Here is a 12,381-nt window from a genome sequence, read left to right on the forward strand (position 1 = left end):
CCTTCCACTCATAAGACAGGTGAACGCATGGCTAGCAGTGATATTGCCATGTGGCTTTCACACGTGGGATGGGATAAAAGACACGAGCTTGATGACTCAGAATGACGAAGGAAAAGACGGGTAATGAAGAAAAATGATTATATTTGAATAAGCTAATGCTTTCATTTATAATATCTATATTTTTTTTGCTAATAAAATATTCTTGAAAAGTTTCCAAAATCTTAAATAATTTTTTAAGGGAGCAAAACTTTCTTTTAAATTATTTTGGTAAATAAGTCACTGTTTTCTTGTGACATGCATTTGTCTCTCAATTTTACAAGAAGTAATATTCACTCTAATGAAACACACTTTAGATAATTTTGAAATGCATTTGAAAAACAAGTTAATTAATTAAAATTTAAAATACAGTGCCATTAATTTGTTCAAAATCTTTAAAATTGAGACAGAGATATAATAATTTAAAATTTGAAATTGTTAATTCACTCATGTTGACTTGGTAAAATGACCCAAAATAATTCCCACATTGGTTTAACAAGCCAAGTCATTTGGAAGTCCTCAATTGTCACAACATGACTTTTTCTTATCACAAGAGCTTACACTAATTTATAGACCTCTCAAGGATACATTCAAGGATATAATATATGACCCCATGGATGGAGTCTATGAGACCTTTCTAGGGTTTTATTCTATGACAAAAGGGAAAGAAGAGGAGAGGGAGAGGGCATTGAGTACAACTGCGAGTATCATCCAAACTCTTGCAGGTCTTCAAAGTGCATGCAACCTCTATCAGTTGTGAAGTGGGTTTGGACCTTGAGGCACCCCTCTGTCAGACACTCCATAGATAGAGCTTGCTTCATCGTCTTCATAGATAGCCTGCGAAGGAGATATCTTGGTGAAATATGCACTGGACTGGGAAGAAAGCTCACCTTCCCTACTGGTCTCGACCTCCTTCCTCATGACCCTAATTCCAGAGCTTAAGCTAGAAAAGTGGCCCATAATAAGCAGTATCAGGAGGAGCATGGGTGGCAAAGTGAAGGTCTGCGGCTTCATGGTGTCATGCAAAAGAGACTTTGGGAGGAGAGATTGAGTGATTTGTTTGCTTGAGGAGCTTTGTAGGTTTCGGCTTTATAGAGATTTAATGAGGAGTCAAATCCATGCCATTCATTCTACACGAGACAGAGAGCTGAAAGGCAATGCCTTATCAGATCAAACTGTTGATTGTCATGCACATCTCAGACAAAGTCGGTTCTAAGCTTATTATTGTTGGTACTATCAGTGCAGATACTTAACTTCTGGAGAAGAACAGTCTTTTCTTGGCTCCAGCAATGCCAGCCAGATGAATGCTTGATTGTTTGTTATGTGATTCGATCAGACTTAATTGTAGAGCGTGCTGTATGCTCTTCATAGTAAGCCAGCACATATTGATTGCATCTTATAGTCGTAATTAAATATCTCTGCACTCACTACAACTCTTTTAACCATTCCTCTTTACGAAAATACAAGAATCAAATTCTAAAACTGCATCTCAAGATGATTGTAGATGAAAAGAAAAGAAAAGATTAGACAGGAAAAAGAACATGGCAAATTAGTAGTGACAAAAAGGAGGAACTAAGGTTTATTCCAAGTAAGAGGGTCATAGGAAAACTAATTGTTGAATTGGTATGGTGCAAGTGATCTTTTAGCTTGAGATATATTTCTAGGAGCATGAAAAGGATTAAATTATTTACAACAGGATTTGATTACATTACAAGTGAACAAGATTGCTTGAAAGAACAACAAACAATACGTTCCAAATATTTCAGGATATGTGTGCAAAGAAACCATACGTTTACTATAGATATCAGACTGAAAACTAAAAGAAGCACCATACAATATGAAGAAGCAGTTTTCAGTGTAAAAGCATTTATATCTTGAATGACCTCTAAAGAATAGAAGGCTGAGGACTTCAACATAGATTGTGATAATCTGTGACGCCCAACATAAGAAAAGGTCAAACTACAGCTTTCAACCTATCAGTCTTCAACATGCCCGGATCATGAATCTTAGGGTATTCCAGGTGTTCTGAAACAGGATGTGTGAGGAAGCAATACATTGAGTTGCTGTGCAGAAGTTATGTTCATCTTGCTTCATGGACCTGCACATTAAGGACCTTTCAATGCATGCTGACTGTCATTAGCGAGATCCTCCTAAGATCCCAACTGTGGCCAGCTTAGGACGGTGGCGATTGAATGGACCGGACGCGATTGCTGGTTGTCATCCGATATGACGGCAACCAATTAATTGGAATAAGTGATGAATTATTTGACTGATAACACCACACGCATGAATTAACCACCGTGAGCAGGAAAGGTTGTGAAGCTCTCAAAACCACTTGAAACCCTAAATGGTGCAAATGCATGCCTTCGAATGTACTAATCAATCATACAGGAGGAGTTATGTTAGCTCTAAATGTTGTGCTCGAAGTAGGCAGCTGACAATGAAGGCTCTTCATTGTGGTGTCCTAAGGATGAAGTATACGACTGCCGACTCCAAGCTGTCGTCCCTCAGGTCAGTTTAAGGTGAAGGAGACACTACGGAGCTGATCACTCGATCATGATGTCGGCAACCATTTGATGTTTGGGACACGAGAAGAAGTGAAGCAAGTGGTTGCCACAGCACTGTCATCCTGGAAATAGGATTCTTTTGTCGCTCTGTGAATACTTCATAATAGTGATAATAATATAGCCAATTTCTTTTTTTTCAGGACATGATATGATTAAGTTTTCAGATCGCAGTATATATATATATATACATATATATACATATGTATATGTATATATATATATATATATATATATATATATATATATATATATATATATATTCATTTTAAGACTGAAAATTATATTTTTCATTCAGTAGATTGCACTTTCTTGATATTTTGAAATTTTTATTTGTCGGCCAAATGAGGTTAAGTTTTTTGGTCTTTAATAAGAAATAATCCATATTGACTTCCATACTTTTTTTTCTAAAGAAATATTAAATTTATGTCAAATCAAAATTACTAAGTAATGGGGAGCGACATCAGAGTAGTTAGAGATTAGACAAATGAAATAAGAGATGGTAGAATAAAGGTCTGATTGGTAATTGAGAGGCTATAAATAATATATTTTATGTTTTATTATTTTTTTAGGAAGTTTATTATTTATAATCCTTTTTTATTATTGATATTTTTTAAAAAAATTATTATTATTTTACTATTTACAAACCCAATATTATCAGTTTTACTCTTCTTTTTTTCCACACAACCCATTATTAGTTGTTGTTGTTGTCAAATTTCATTATCGTCATCGATGTTGGTCATTGCCACTAACATTGTTTGGTGTTAACGTCGCTTGATATTGTTCAGAAAAAGTTGAAGAAGAATTAAAAGATGATGAGAAGAAGATAAAAAAGAGGAGGAAGAAGAAAAAGAGAGGAAAAAGACGAGTAAGAAGAGAAAAATAAGATGAAAGAACGAGAAGAGAATAAAAAAAATATATTTATGTATATTTACAAAGGGATAGTTTGAAAATATTAAATATTTTAAAATAAAACTTACTATTCACATTTCCCTCTTTCCTTTTGGCCATCTCCTTACTATTGATAATACTTTTTTTAAATATAATAAAATATATTTTTATTTTATTATTTATACCGTATTATCGATTTTATCCTTTTCATTTTTTATCTTCCCTACAATATTTTATTTCACCCTCCTTGATATCGCATAACTTTGCTCTTAACTCCTTTGATCTCATCCTCCAAAGATGAAGAAGAAGAAGAGGAGGAATATGAGAAAGAGATGGTAGAGGAAGGAGACGAAGATCATGAGGAGGAAGAGGAAAAAGAGAAAGAGAAAGAGAAAGAGAAGATGAGGATATTTATGTTCATCAACAAGAAGATAGTTTAAAAATATTAAAAATTTTAAAAATAAAATTATAAATATAAAAAAGATTATAAATAGTTTTTTTTTAAAATAGAGTTATGAATAATAAAATAGAGGTTGTAAATATTAATCTTTTTTTATGAGTTCCCAATAGCAAATTGGGGGTTGACAATAACAAGCTTCAAGCTATATCTATATATATATATATATATATATATATATATTAAAAAATGTACAAAATGTAGATTAAGTGATGTATATAAATCATCGTAATTGTATGAAAAATTGTCATCAAAGATTACATTTTGTCGGTATCACAACCTTCTATCATCGCTCTTCCTCTCTTCTTCCCCTTCCATCACTCTCTTCTTATAAAGCAGGCGACTGCGGTGAATAACTCTTACTTTGTGTTTCACCTCCTTCCAGAGCTGCTCTCTGTAGCTCGATATCTACCGTTCTCTCAGATGGCAACGACGGTCCTTCCATATCATACCGGCCTTTCCAAAGGTTAGAGCGATTTGGAGACTCTTGTTGAGTGCTTAGATCACTTGGAAGGTTCCGCAGCAGGTACGCCGGCGACGAACGGCTTGTGGCAGTGGTAGGCCTACTTGCGGACGAAAAGGACTCTTCGATCTCAAGATGATCCCTGTCAAAGTTGTAGTTCCTCGAAGAATCTGTCTGGCTCTCCAAGTCACTGGGAAGATGCTGCAACCTGTAAACTTGTGCAAAGCTGTTCTTTGGGGTCGTAGGCCTGCTTGTGGACAGCGGTGTGATGCTTCCGGACTTCCTGTTCTCTCTCAAGTTTTTTCTGGCTGTTTGATGCCATTTTCTCAGTGCTGTTGCTACTCTCTCGTTGAAGATGGTGGGCTTCATGTTGGAACCCATCTGTTTGTGATCCTTCACATCAGTTGACTGTACTGCAGTTTCTTTCATGTTCTTAATTTTCATCGAGTTTCTGCAGACATACCTGTGTTACCAGTGCGTAGAGAGGGAGTGTGACGTAGCTGCAAAGAACCTGTATGAGCAAACTGGCAAACATGATGAGGATTAGAACGTAGAAGAAAAAGGTTTAGTAATCATGGCTTTAGCAGGGAGAGGAGGCAGCTAACCCCATAGAAAGCCTAACGATGATGTCTTCCACACGCTTGTGAAAGCACGAAGGAAATCCAAATTCATACTGTGAAAAGGCAGGAGCAACACATATTAGAAACTCCATAACGAAGCATTTACTGCCATTTCTTGTGACAGATGCTGTTCATCCATTGCAGGCACAAGAAATAAGTGTTCAGAGCCATACCCAACTCCAGGCTAAGAAGGCAAGCTGGAAAGCATTCTGCATCAACAACAAATATTCAATCAGATTTGATCTTCACAGATATACATGGGATATGTAGCAAATGCAGGTTTAAGTATGGGAGGAACCTGAAAGAGAACAAAGTGGATAAGGTAGAGCATTAATCGAGGGCGTCGGAACCAGAACAAGTCGTCAGTGGGGTGGACGACAGGGACACCTTTGATGACATCCCCACGCTCCATGATCCGCTGGGCCATCCTTATTATTATCACCTGAAGCTTCGTCCCCACCAGCAGAATAATCTGTAGAGTACATTCCACTCAGAATCGTAGAACCAGATAACTAGTGCAGTGAAGTCATCAAGGAAACCAATCACTGGGTTGATTGATCTTCTAAGTAGATAAATGACTTATGATCAACCGGTTTTGATGGATCGAAACGCGACTATATCTCCATGATTTTGATATGAAATGCTTCACATCAAATTAGAACTAAAAATTTTGCCGCAAGCACTGGTTCCTCCAGAAAACAGAGGACACTTGATATCAATGGAGTGCAAAGGTTAATGAACTTACGATTAAGGGAACAAATGGAAGCCATAGGTAAGAATGCCAACCTGCGAAATAGGATTATTTGAGAGTTATCAGAGATATAACAAAGTCCACTCGAGGAGGAAAAATTGCATGATACATACCATGAGTGTTGAACAGCAAGAAGATGACTGCAAAGAACCATAGAGCTGGGCTGCAAACATTCAAACAAAAATCATAGTCGTTCATTGTGTTTGGAAGATAGATTGCCAGCCACATGGACTACTAATTTGCAGAGTACAAAGTAAATAATTATGCGCTGCATATTGGCTTATTAAATTAGGAAATAGTTACTGTGGAACAATCTGATGAATCTGAAGAATTAATAGCTACAGATGTAGAAATCTCTCTTGAATACAAACACTATGATCTCTCAGATTATATAGTTCATCCCTATGATTTGATCACTGGGTAGAAGCATACCTGATCCCAACCACAACTTTGAAATCTTCATCCAGAGACCTCTTTATATACTTTCTGAAGTCAAACTTGGATGAGCTTTGAGGAGCCAAATGTGCCTGAAATTTTTAGCATTTCACTGAGGAATTTCAAATGCCTTTTTCAATATAAAAACTAGTTTTTTTCTCTTAATTTACTTACAATGATGAATCCATTGCGCAGTGTCAGATAGTCAACCTTTGGAAGTGATATCACGAATTGTCTAAAGAAGCACGCCTAACAGAAGAAATTTATAGCTCAATAAATTGCTGTTGCCACTTGAGAGTGGCGAATTATGTCGATATGCTACTGCATAATTAGAACTTCCATTAGAGTCAAGAAATAGTCCTTACAATCCAGATTAAAGCAGGGGATTTGCTCCAGAAGCTCAGATGACGACGTCCGAAGGATGTTTCTCTAGCAAACCGAAACCTGTCAGGATCTACCAATCCATTCCCACAATTCAGAATTAGTGTAAATTTCATTTTGTGAGTATATGAGGATTTTATTTGTTGACTTACCATGTGAAAACTGGTACTCTGCAGTCTTCGTCTCCAGTTCCCATGATTTCCAATCTTTCATCTGTCACCAATGTCTCAAAGGTATGTAAATCTCATATGTTTTCATCAAAAGATCAGTGCTTGTGATGGATTAATGTGTTTGCCGTACCTTTAATCTACCCAGAGCCATGGTGGAGATGCAGTAGATAACATGAGAGATGGCCAAGACGAAGATGAATATGTGGAGTTGATGGAGTCCGTCAGCAGAGATGAAGGAAATCTTGTTCTGTGAGTTTGCATGCCAACCAGCTTCGTTGAGTTAGATTACACTAGGATCTACCGAGCTTGAAGCTTAAATCATGTATCCATAGAATGCTTGCCCTCTTAGAACACTTGTCAGGCCCGCTTCGACCGCTCAAGTGCCGTGAGTGATCCGTGGAACTGTCGTCATGCACTTCCATCTTGCAAGGATGCCATGAATCACCAACACTTTTCGGCACGCAGATCTCAGAGATGGCGCTCTGCCCCACTGTCAGGAGCAAGGATACGAAGCCCAGCAGCATCAGTTCTGCGGCAAGCAGACAACACGGTTTCTAGGTTGGTGCAGAAGTTGTCAGAAGATGACATCGAGGAGCGAGTTGAGCACCGCAGCTTACCAGATTTGATCTTCTCCAAGGCTTCCTGGAGTGCCCGTTTATGATGCTTCTCCAACCACTGCAAACGGTGTGAAAATTCATGTAAGTTCGATGTCCTCTGCAGTGGTATTCCATTGGGAAAGCAATTGTGGCATGATGACCACATACGAAGGTTTCTTTCTTCTTCTCCATGACTGCAGATAGGTTAGGAGGAGAGCATCGGCAACTCAAGCAGTTGCATGCTGTGATAACTGGCAATAGAGACGAGCACTGTTGCAAGGTGAAACTGGTAGTTAACTTACCTTGGTTATGAGGTGGATGCCATGCTCGATGGCAACGGAGATGATAACGAGGGCGAAGCAGACGGTGGCGACCGCCCACGTCGAGGTTTGTTCCAGGGTACGCCCACCGGCTCCGCCTCCGGCCATGCTGCCACTCTTAGTTCCTGCAACACGAGAATAGGCGAGCTGAAGAAGCTTCTTGGACGTGATTCCATCGCATGTCGTTCAACATATACTGAAGAGTGAGAGAGAGAGAGTGTGTGTGTGTGTATGCGTGCGTATGCTTTACCAGAAGATGTGTTGAATGGACTCTTCCCGCCGTGACACAGGCGACATGCGCCGTCTTCACTGGGTTGCAGAGAGCTTCCATGAAGGTTCGTCTGTGAGGAGAATGGTCAAGGAAACCATATGAGTCAAGGTCAATTGTGGCAGCACTTCTCCTGCGACAACGAGCACTACGGACGCCATCTTTGAGGCCCTCCGTTGATCGCGACAGCTTCCATGGAATTGTAGAACGGGCTTTGACTGCAAGATGAAGTTTGTGTAGTCAAGCCTTGGATTGGTAGCATGTGGTGGAAAGATCGACTGTTGACTTTTATGCATGTAAATTTAGATGATGACTCCAAGTAGCTGCTAATATCACTTACGCATCAGATGATGGCGTTTTTGCATCAAACAGTTCCGTCACATTTATTGTCATACACCTAAGCTATAAACATTTGGGAGAGAGAGAGAGAGAGAGAGAGAGAGAGAGAGAGATGTTGGTCAACAAAGAATAGTGAAGGGTTGTTAATAGGGTAAAGGATGTTGGAGAGTTGCTTTGCAAGAATCTCACAGGAAGATAACATAAGAGAGGGACTGCTGAGGACCGGGATGAAATGTTCCAACTGAGAAATTTCTAATAGATACTTTTCTCTGATTAGGTAATTAGTCCAGTGCTTCTCAGCCTCTGTTTTCTTTTCTTTGTTTGATTCCTCTTTCCTCTCTTCTGTCTCTGTCTCCAACATGAATTCTGATTCTAATTCAAAACCTAACCTGATTTTGAAGGTGGATCAAGGTATATTTAATTAATTCGAGGCCTACTTGAACTAAGAATTATAAGAGATACAAAGCAATGTCATGTGGAAGGTTAATAAACTCATGAATCATGTCATCATCAAATCACCCTAATGGACAGGATATGAACAATCTTCCCTAAGCTTGTGGATCATTTTGTGTCAGTTTCTTATCTGATTTGAGATTTAGAGGAGGATCACATTGAGCACATTAATGTTGGAGAAGAAGGGATACCATATTTAATATTACTTTTAACTCTGAAAGATTACTAAAGAATAATATCATCATGACTCAAATATCACTCAAGTCATTACAAAAAATTAGAACATGAAACTTGTTCTGATGAGCATAATTAATTTATGCATCCATTCTATCCAACATTCTGTCCATCCAAGTCAATTGGTTAAGTATCCATTTAATCAACTCTTTTTACTCACCATCTAATAGGAAAAATAATATTATTATACAAGCTGATTCTTTATCAGACTGAATGTTCAATAAAATAAGTGTAAAGAGCATTACTTCAATAAATAAAGGTGTTGCCATCAAATTGGCATCACTATTTAATACATTGTTTTCCCAGACCAGATTTCATGCAGAAGAGCCCACAGTTCCACCTTGTGATTTGACTCAATTTTAGTGTCATCTCCTCAAACAAGCATACTATAAAAGGCTTTCCTTTGCTTTGCTCATTTACCATGAGAGCATAAGAAACACTTTGGTTGAGTTTGACACAAGCTTGTTGATGTAAACCTCCTACTTGTCTTACATAGCAGACAGCTCCTGTGGAGGACCCAAATACTAATTTTGTCACAAGAACATACATTGTTCAGAGAAACAAACAAAACTTTTCAGCACCAGCAGTGGAATAAGATATACTCACAAAATATATAATGTATCTTGCAGTTTGCATTTCTTGAACTCCTTGCCTTGTGGTTGATGATTCTTGATACAGTCTTTGCAACTATTAACCCAATTCACTGCATATGTTTGGTAGAAGAATGAAAGAAATCTCATAAGAAAACCAGGCAAGCATTAGTCACAGTGTTGGACTCTGTTTTGCAGCAAGGAGTAAGGGATAGTGGTGTAGTCCCTCTTGTATTAGGAACTGCCTAAAATTGTGCTAAATTTATTTTTTGCTCAACTGTAAAACCTGCAAAGATGCTGCAAAAGAATTATTAGTTCATCATACCACACTAATTCTAGAATTTCATGTCTTCTGGGTGTATCTTCTTCCTGTTGAAGAGTGAAATCAATTGAGAAACTTCTTACCACCACTCTATTGTGGCTTCAAGAATGGCTCAGCAAATAGGAAGCATATATCAAGAATATCAATTGAAGAACAGCTGATGCTGAGAAGAAGCTCTGGAAAACGTCTACCATGGAGCTTCTCAAGAAGGATCAGGTCGAAAGCAAAAAATTAGAAGCTCATAGAGAAGGCACTGATTCGTTCACAGCAAGAACAAGGCACTGAGTCATGAATGAGAAAGAAATCAACTAGACAAAATATTTCTGGATTTACCATCACATTAACCATCACCTGTAGGATCTGCTTTCCTGGCTAAGTGGAGAGAGAGAGAGAGAGAGAGAAATATATAGCAACAGATGGAAAATTCCAAAGGAATCGCATGATCACTCGAGACTATAGATATATAAAGAGATCAATGCGATCCCTTTGGAATTCTCCTTCAGCTGCCCGCACCGATCGATTCCAAGAACATTCTGAGCTTTCTTCATTGTGGACAGTTCTTCTCTTCAACTCTCCAACTCTTACAACACTGAGTAGGGGTTGCAGTGGAAGAAAAAGGTGTGGAAGATTTGATTGAAATGTAAAGGAGGTCGGAACTGAGTGCTATAATCTCATGAAGGCTGTATGTTGATGTTGTTGTCGTTGCTGCTCTGCTTCACACTTGAGACGTGAGGCTATTGACACAAGGAGATGCTGCTCCCTCCAAAATGACTCCAATATCCTTACAGCAATTTCTGAAACTGTGGCTGTTTTCTCCTTCACTAAATTATTTCTGCAACACAAACACTATTAGACTGGTCAAACCATGGATAAATCAACAAGAAGGAACTTAGCAGATTCACATGTAATTCAACTATGGTTTTGTTTTTCTTTGAGCAAGCTGCAGAAGCTTAATATGATTGATGTTCCCGAGGAGAATTTGACCAAAGTTAATTGAGGATGTCACATTCTTCCAGATGGATGCTTGCCAGTTGCACTGCCTTGGAAGATATGAACTCCTAAAAGCATAGCTTGATTTTGATGCCAGAGCATCAAGGTGATGGCGCCCATTATGGTTCTAAGAGACTGTTAATAGTTCCATTGGAAGTATCTTCGCTTCTTAATTCTTCAACATAGGGGTGAGTGAGTCTGAGCTGCAATTGTCAAACTTTGAGTGGTAGCTTAGACAACTTGAACAGAGCTGAGATGGAAAGGAAAGCATGTTTGGCACAATCGATTGCATCAACAGCAGAGATGAAAAGGACTCAGGTGAGGAAGAAGAAACAGGTGGGGCATAGTGGTGAGATAATTGCTAGGTAAAAGAGACAGTTACAAGTCTGACGCCACTGTGGGCAGGCAGCAGCTGCAATCAGCAAGCAAGTTTGATAGGAAGAATGAGAGCATTTCATCCATCAAAGAAAATGATAGCCCACTTGAGGTTTTATTATTATTATTATTATCATCATTTGTGGGACCAAAAATGTTAATTATTGATGCTAGTTTTAAGAAAAAAGACAAGTAGAGAATATAGAGGGATGGGTTAGGCACTATAAAACAAGGTTCACAAGGAAGCTTACCAGATCCCCTATCTATAATAAGATATGGCTACCAACAATGTCAGAGTCAGACATCCTTCTCATTGGAGCTGTAAAACTTGGGAAGAAAACAAATTGAATGACCTAAACCTTTTTCTGAAAGAGAAGTGAATGGCTGAACTGAGTTCTCAAGTATATAATGGCATTGTGATGTTTGCTTTCTTTCTGTCATAAAATGCAATCCAATAAAATTACTGACACCTTTGGATTTCTTTGCTTTCTTTTCTGTCCATGCAAAACTCAAATCTGCCATAAGAAAAAATGATGCTTAGGCTCAAAGGCCTGTAAAGTATTTTCTGCAACTATAAGCTTTCACTTCCATCAACACACCAAATGTGTCGGCTTTACATAACACAAATATAATAGGCCTCAGAGTGGTGTGGGGAGACACAGCTATGTACTGCAAGGAAAGCTTGAAAAGGTCCATCGGGTGACCAAATAATGCAGGAAATGGAAGCCAGTGGGTTGCAGTGTTGCACTGCTTCTTCCATTACAAGGAAACATCTCACAGCAGCAGGTACAAGATATTGCGTGTACTTGGAGCTCACCTTCCTCCCTGAGACCCTCAAGACATAGCCATGTGAACTGCTTGGAGCAGAGGGCACAAACCAAAGCCGGATCTGGGGCAGTGACTCCCCACCCATCTACCAATCCATTGTTCCAAGGTGGTTTAGATCATCTTTGATTTCACCTTTTCACTTGGTATTATAATAAGCTGGTAATCCAATCTTTTGGAGAATACTTCCATTGGCCACAAAAACTGTGCTACAAATATTCCAATATGTCAGTCACTAAGAGAAGATGATTTCTCAAAGGAAAAGGAGTGAAAGATGAAGAGAATTATGATTGAAGAGGAC

General features: G+C 38.6%; 1 protein-coding gene across 2 annotated transcripts; it reads right to left on the minus strand.

Moving 5' to 3' along the window:
- Nucleotides 1-4,140: 4,140 nt before the first annotated feature.
- On the minus strand, nt 4,141-8,163 carry LOC135635875 (MLO-like protein 6). 2 transcript variants are annotated; one of them, XM_065147290.1, is made up of 16 exons: nt 7,935-8,155; nt 7,667-7,809; nt 7,386-7,443; nt 7,110-7,297; nt 6,899-7,015; nt 6,751-6,811; nt 6,583-6,671; nt 6,392-6,466; nt 6,215-6,309; nt 5,896-5,945; nt 5,777-5,817; nt 5,330-5,503; nt 5,205-5,240; nt 5,017-5,084; nt 4,875-4,935; nt 4,141-4,792 (listed from the first exon to the last, which is right to left on the minus strand). In XM_065147290.1, exons 2-16 carry the CDS (start codon nt 7,790-7,792, stop codon nt 4,277-4,279), a joined length of 1,755 nt encoding a protein of 584 aa, XP_065003362.1. In that variant the 5' UTR covers nt 7,793-7,809; nt 7,935-8,155; the 3' UTR covers nt 4,141-4,276. The 2 variants fall into 2 exon arrangements, with proteins under 2 accessions (XP_065003362.1, XP_065003363.1); XM_065147291.1 differs by having other exon boundaries at nt 4,656-4,792; nt 4,875-4,922; nt 7,935-8,163.
- Between the last annotated feature and the right edge of the window lie 4,218 nt (nt 8,164-12,381).

Source organism: Musa acuminata, chromosome BXJ3-4 (assembly GCF_036884655.1).
Source record: "Musa acuminata AAA Group cultivar baxijiao chromosome BXJ3-4, Cavendish_Baxijiao_AAA, whole genome shotgun sequence".
NCBI lineage: Eukaryota > Viridiplantae > Streptophyta > Magnoliopsida > Zingiberales > Musaceae > Musa > Musa acuminata.

Bases quoted from the DNA above. Each gene is read 5' to 3' on its own strand.
- LOC135635875 (XM_065147290.1), bottom strand. From the start codon at position 7,792: ATGGCCGGAGGCGGAGCCGGTGGGCGTACCCTGGAACAAACCTCGACG. The intron at 5,504-5,776 runs GTAAGTTCATTA...TGTACTCTACAG, and splicing joins TTCCATTTGTTCCCTTAATC to ATTATTCTGCTGGTGGGGAC. The intron at 5,085-5,204 runs GTATGGCTCTGA...GCCTTTTCACAG, and splicing joins CCTTCTTAGCCTGGAGTTGG to TATGAATTTGGATTTCCTTC.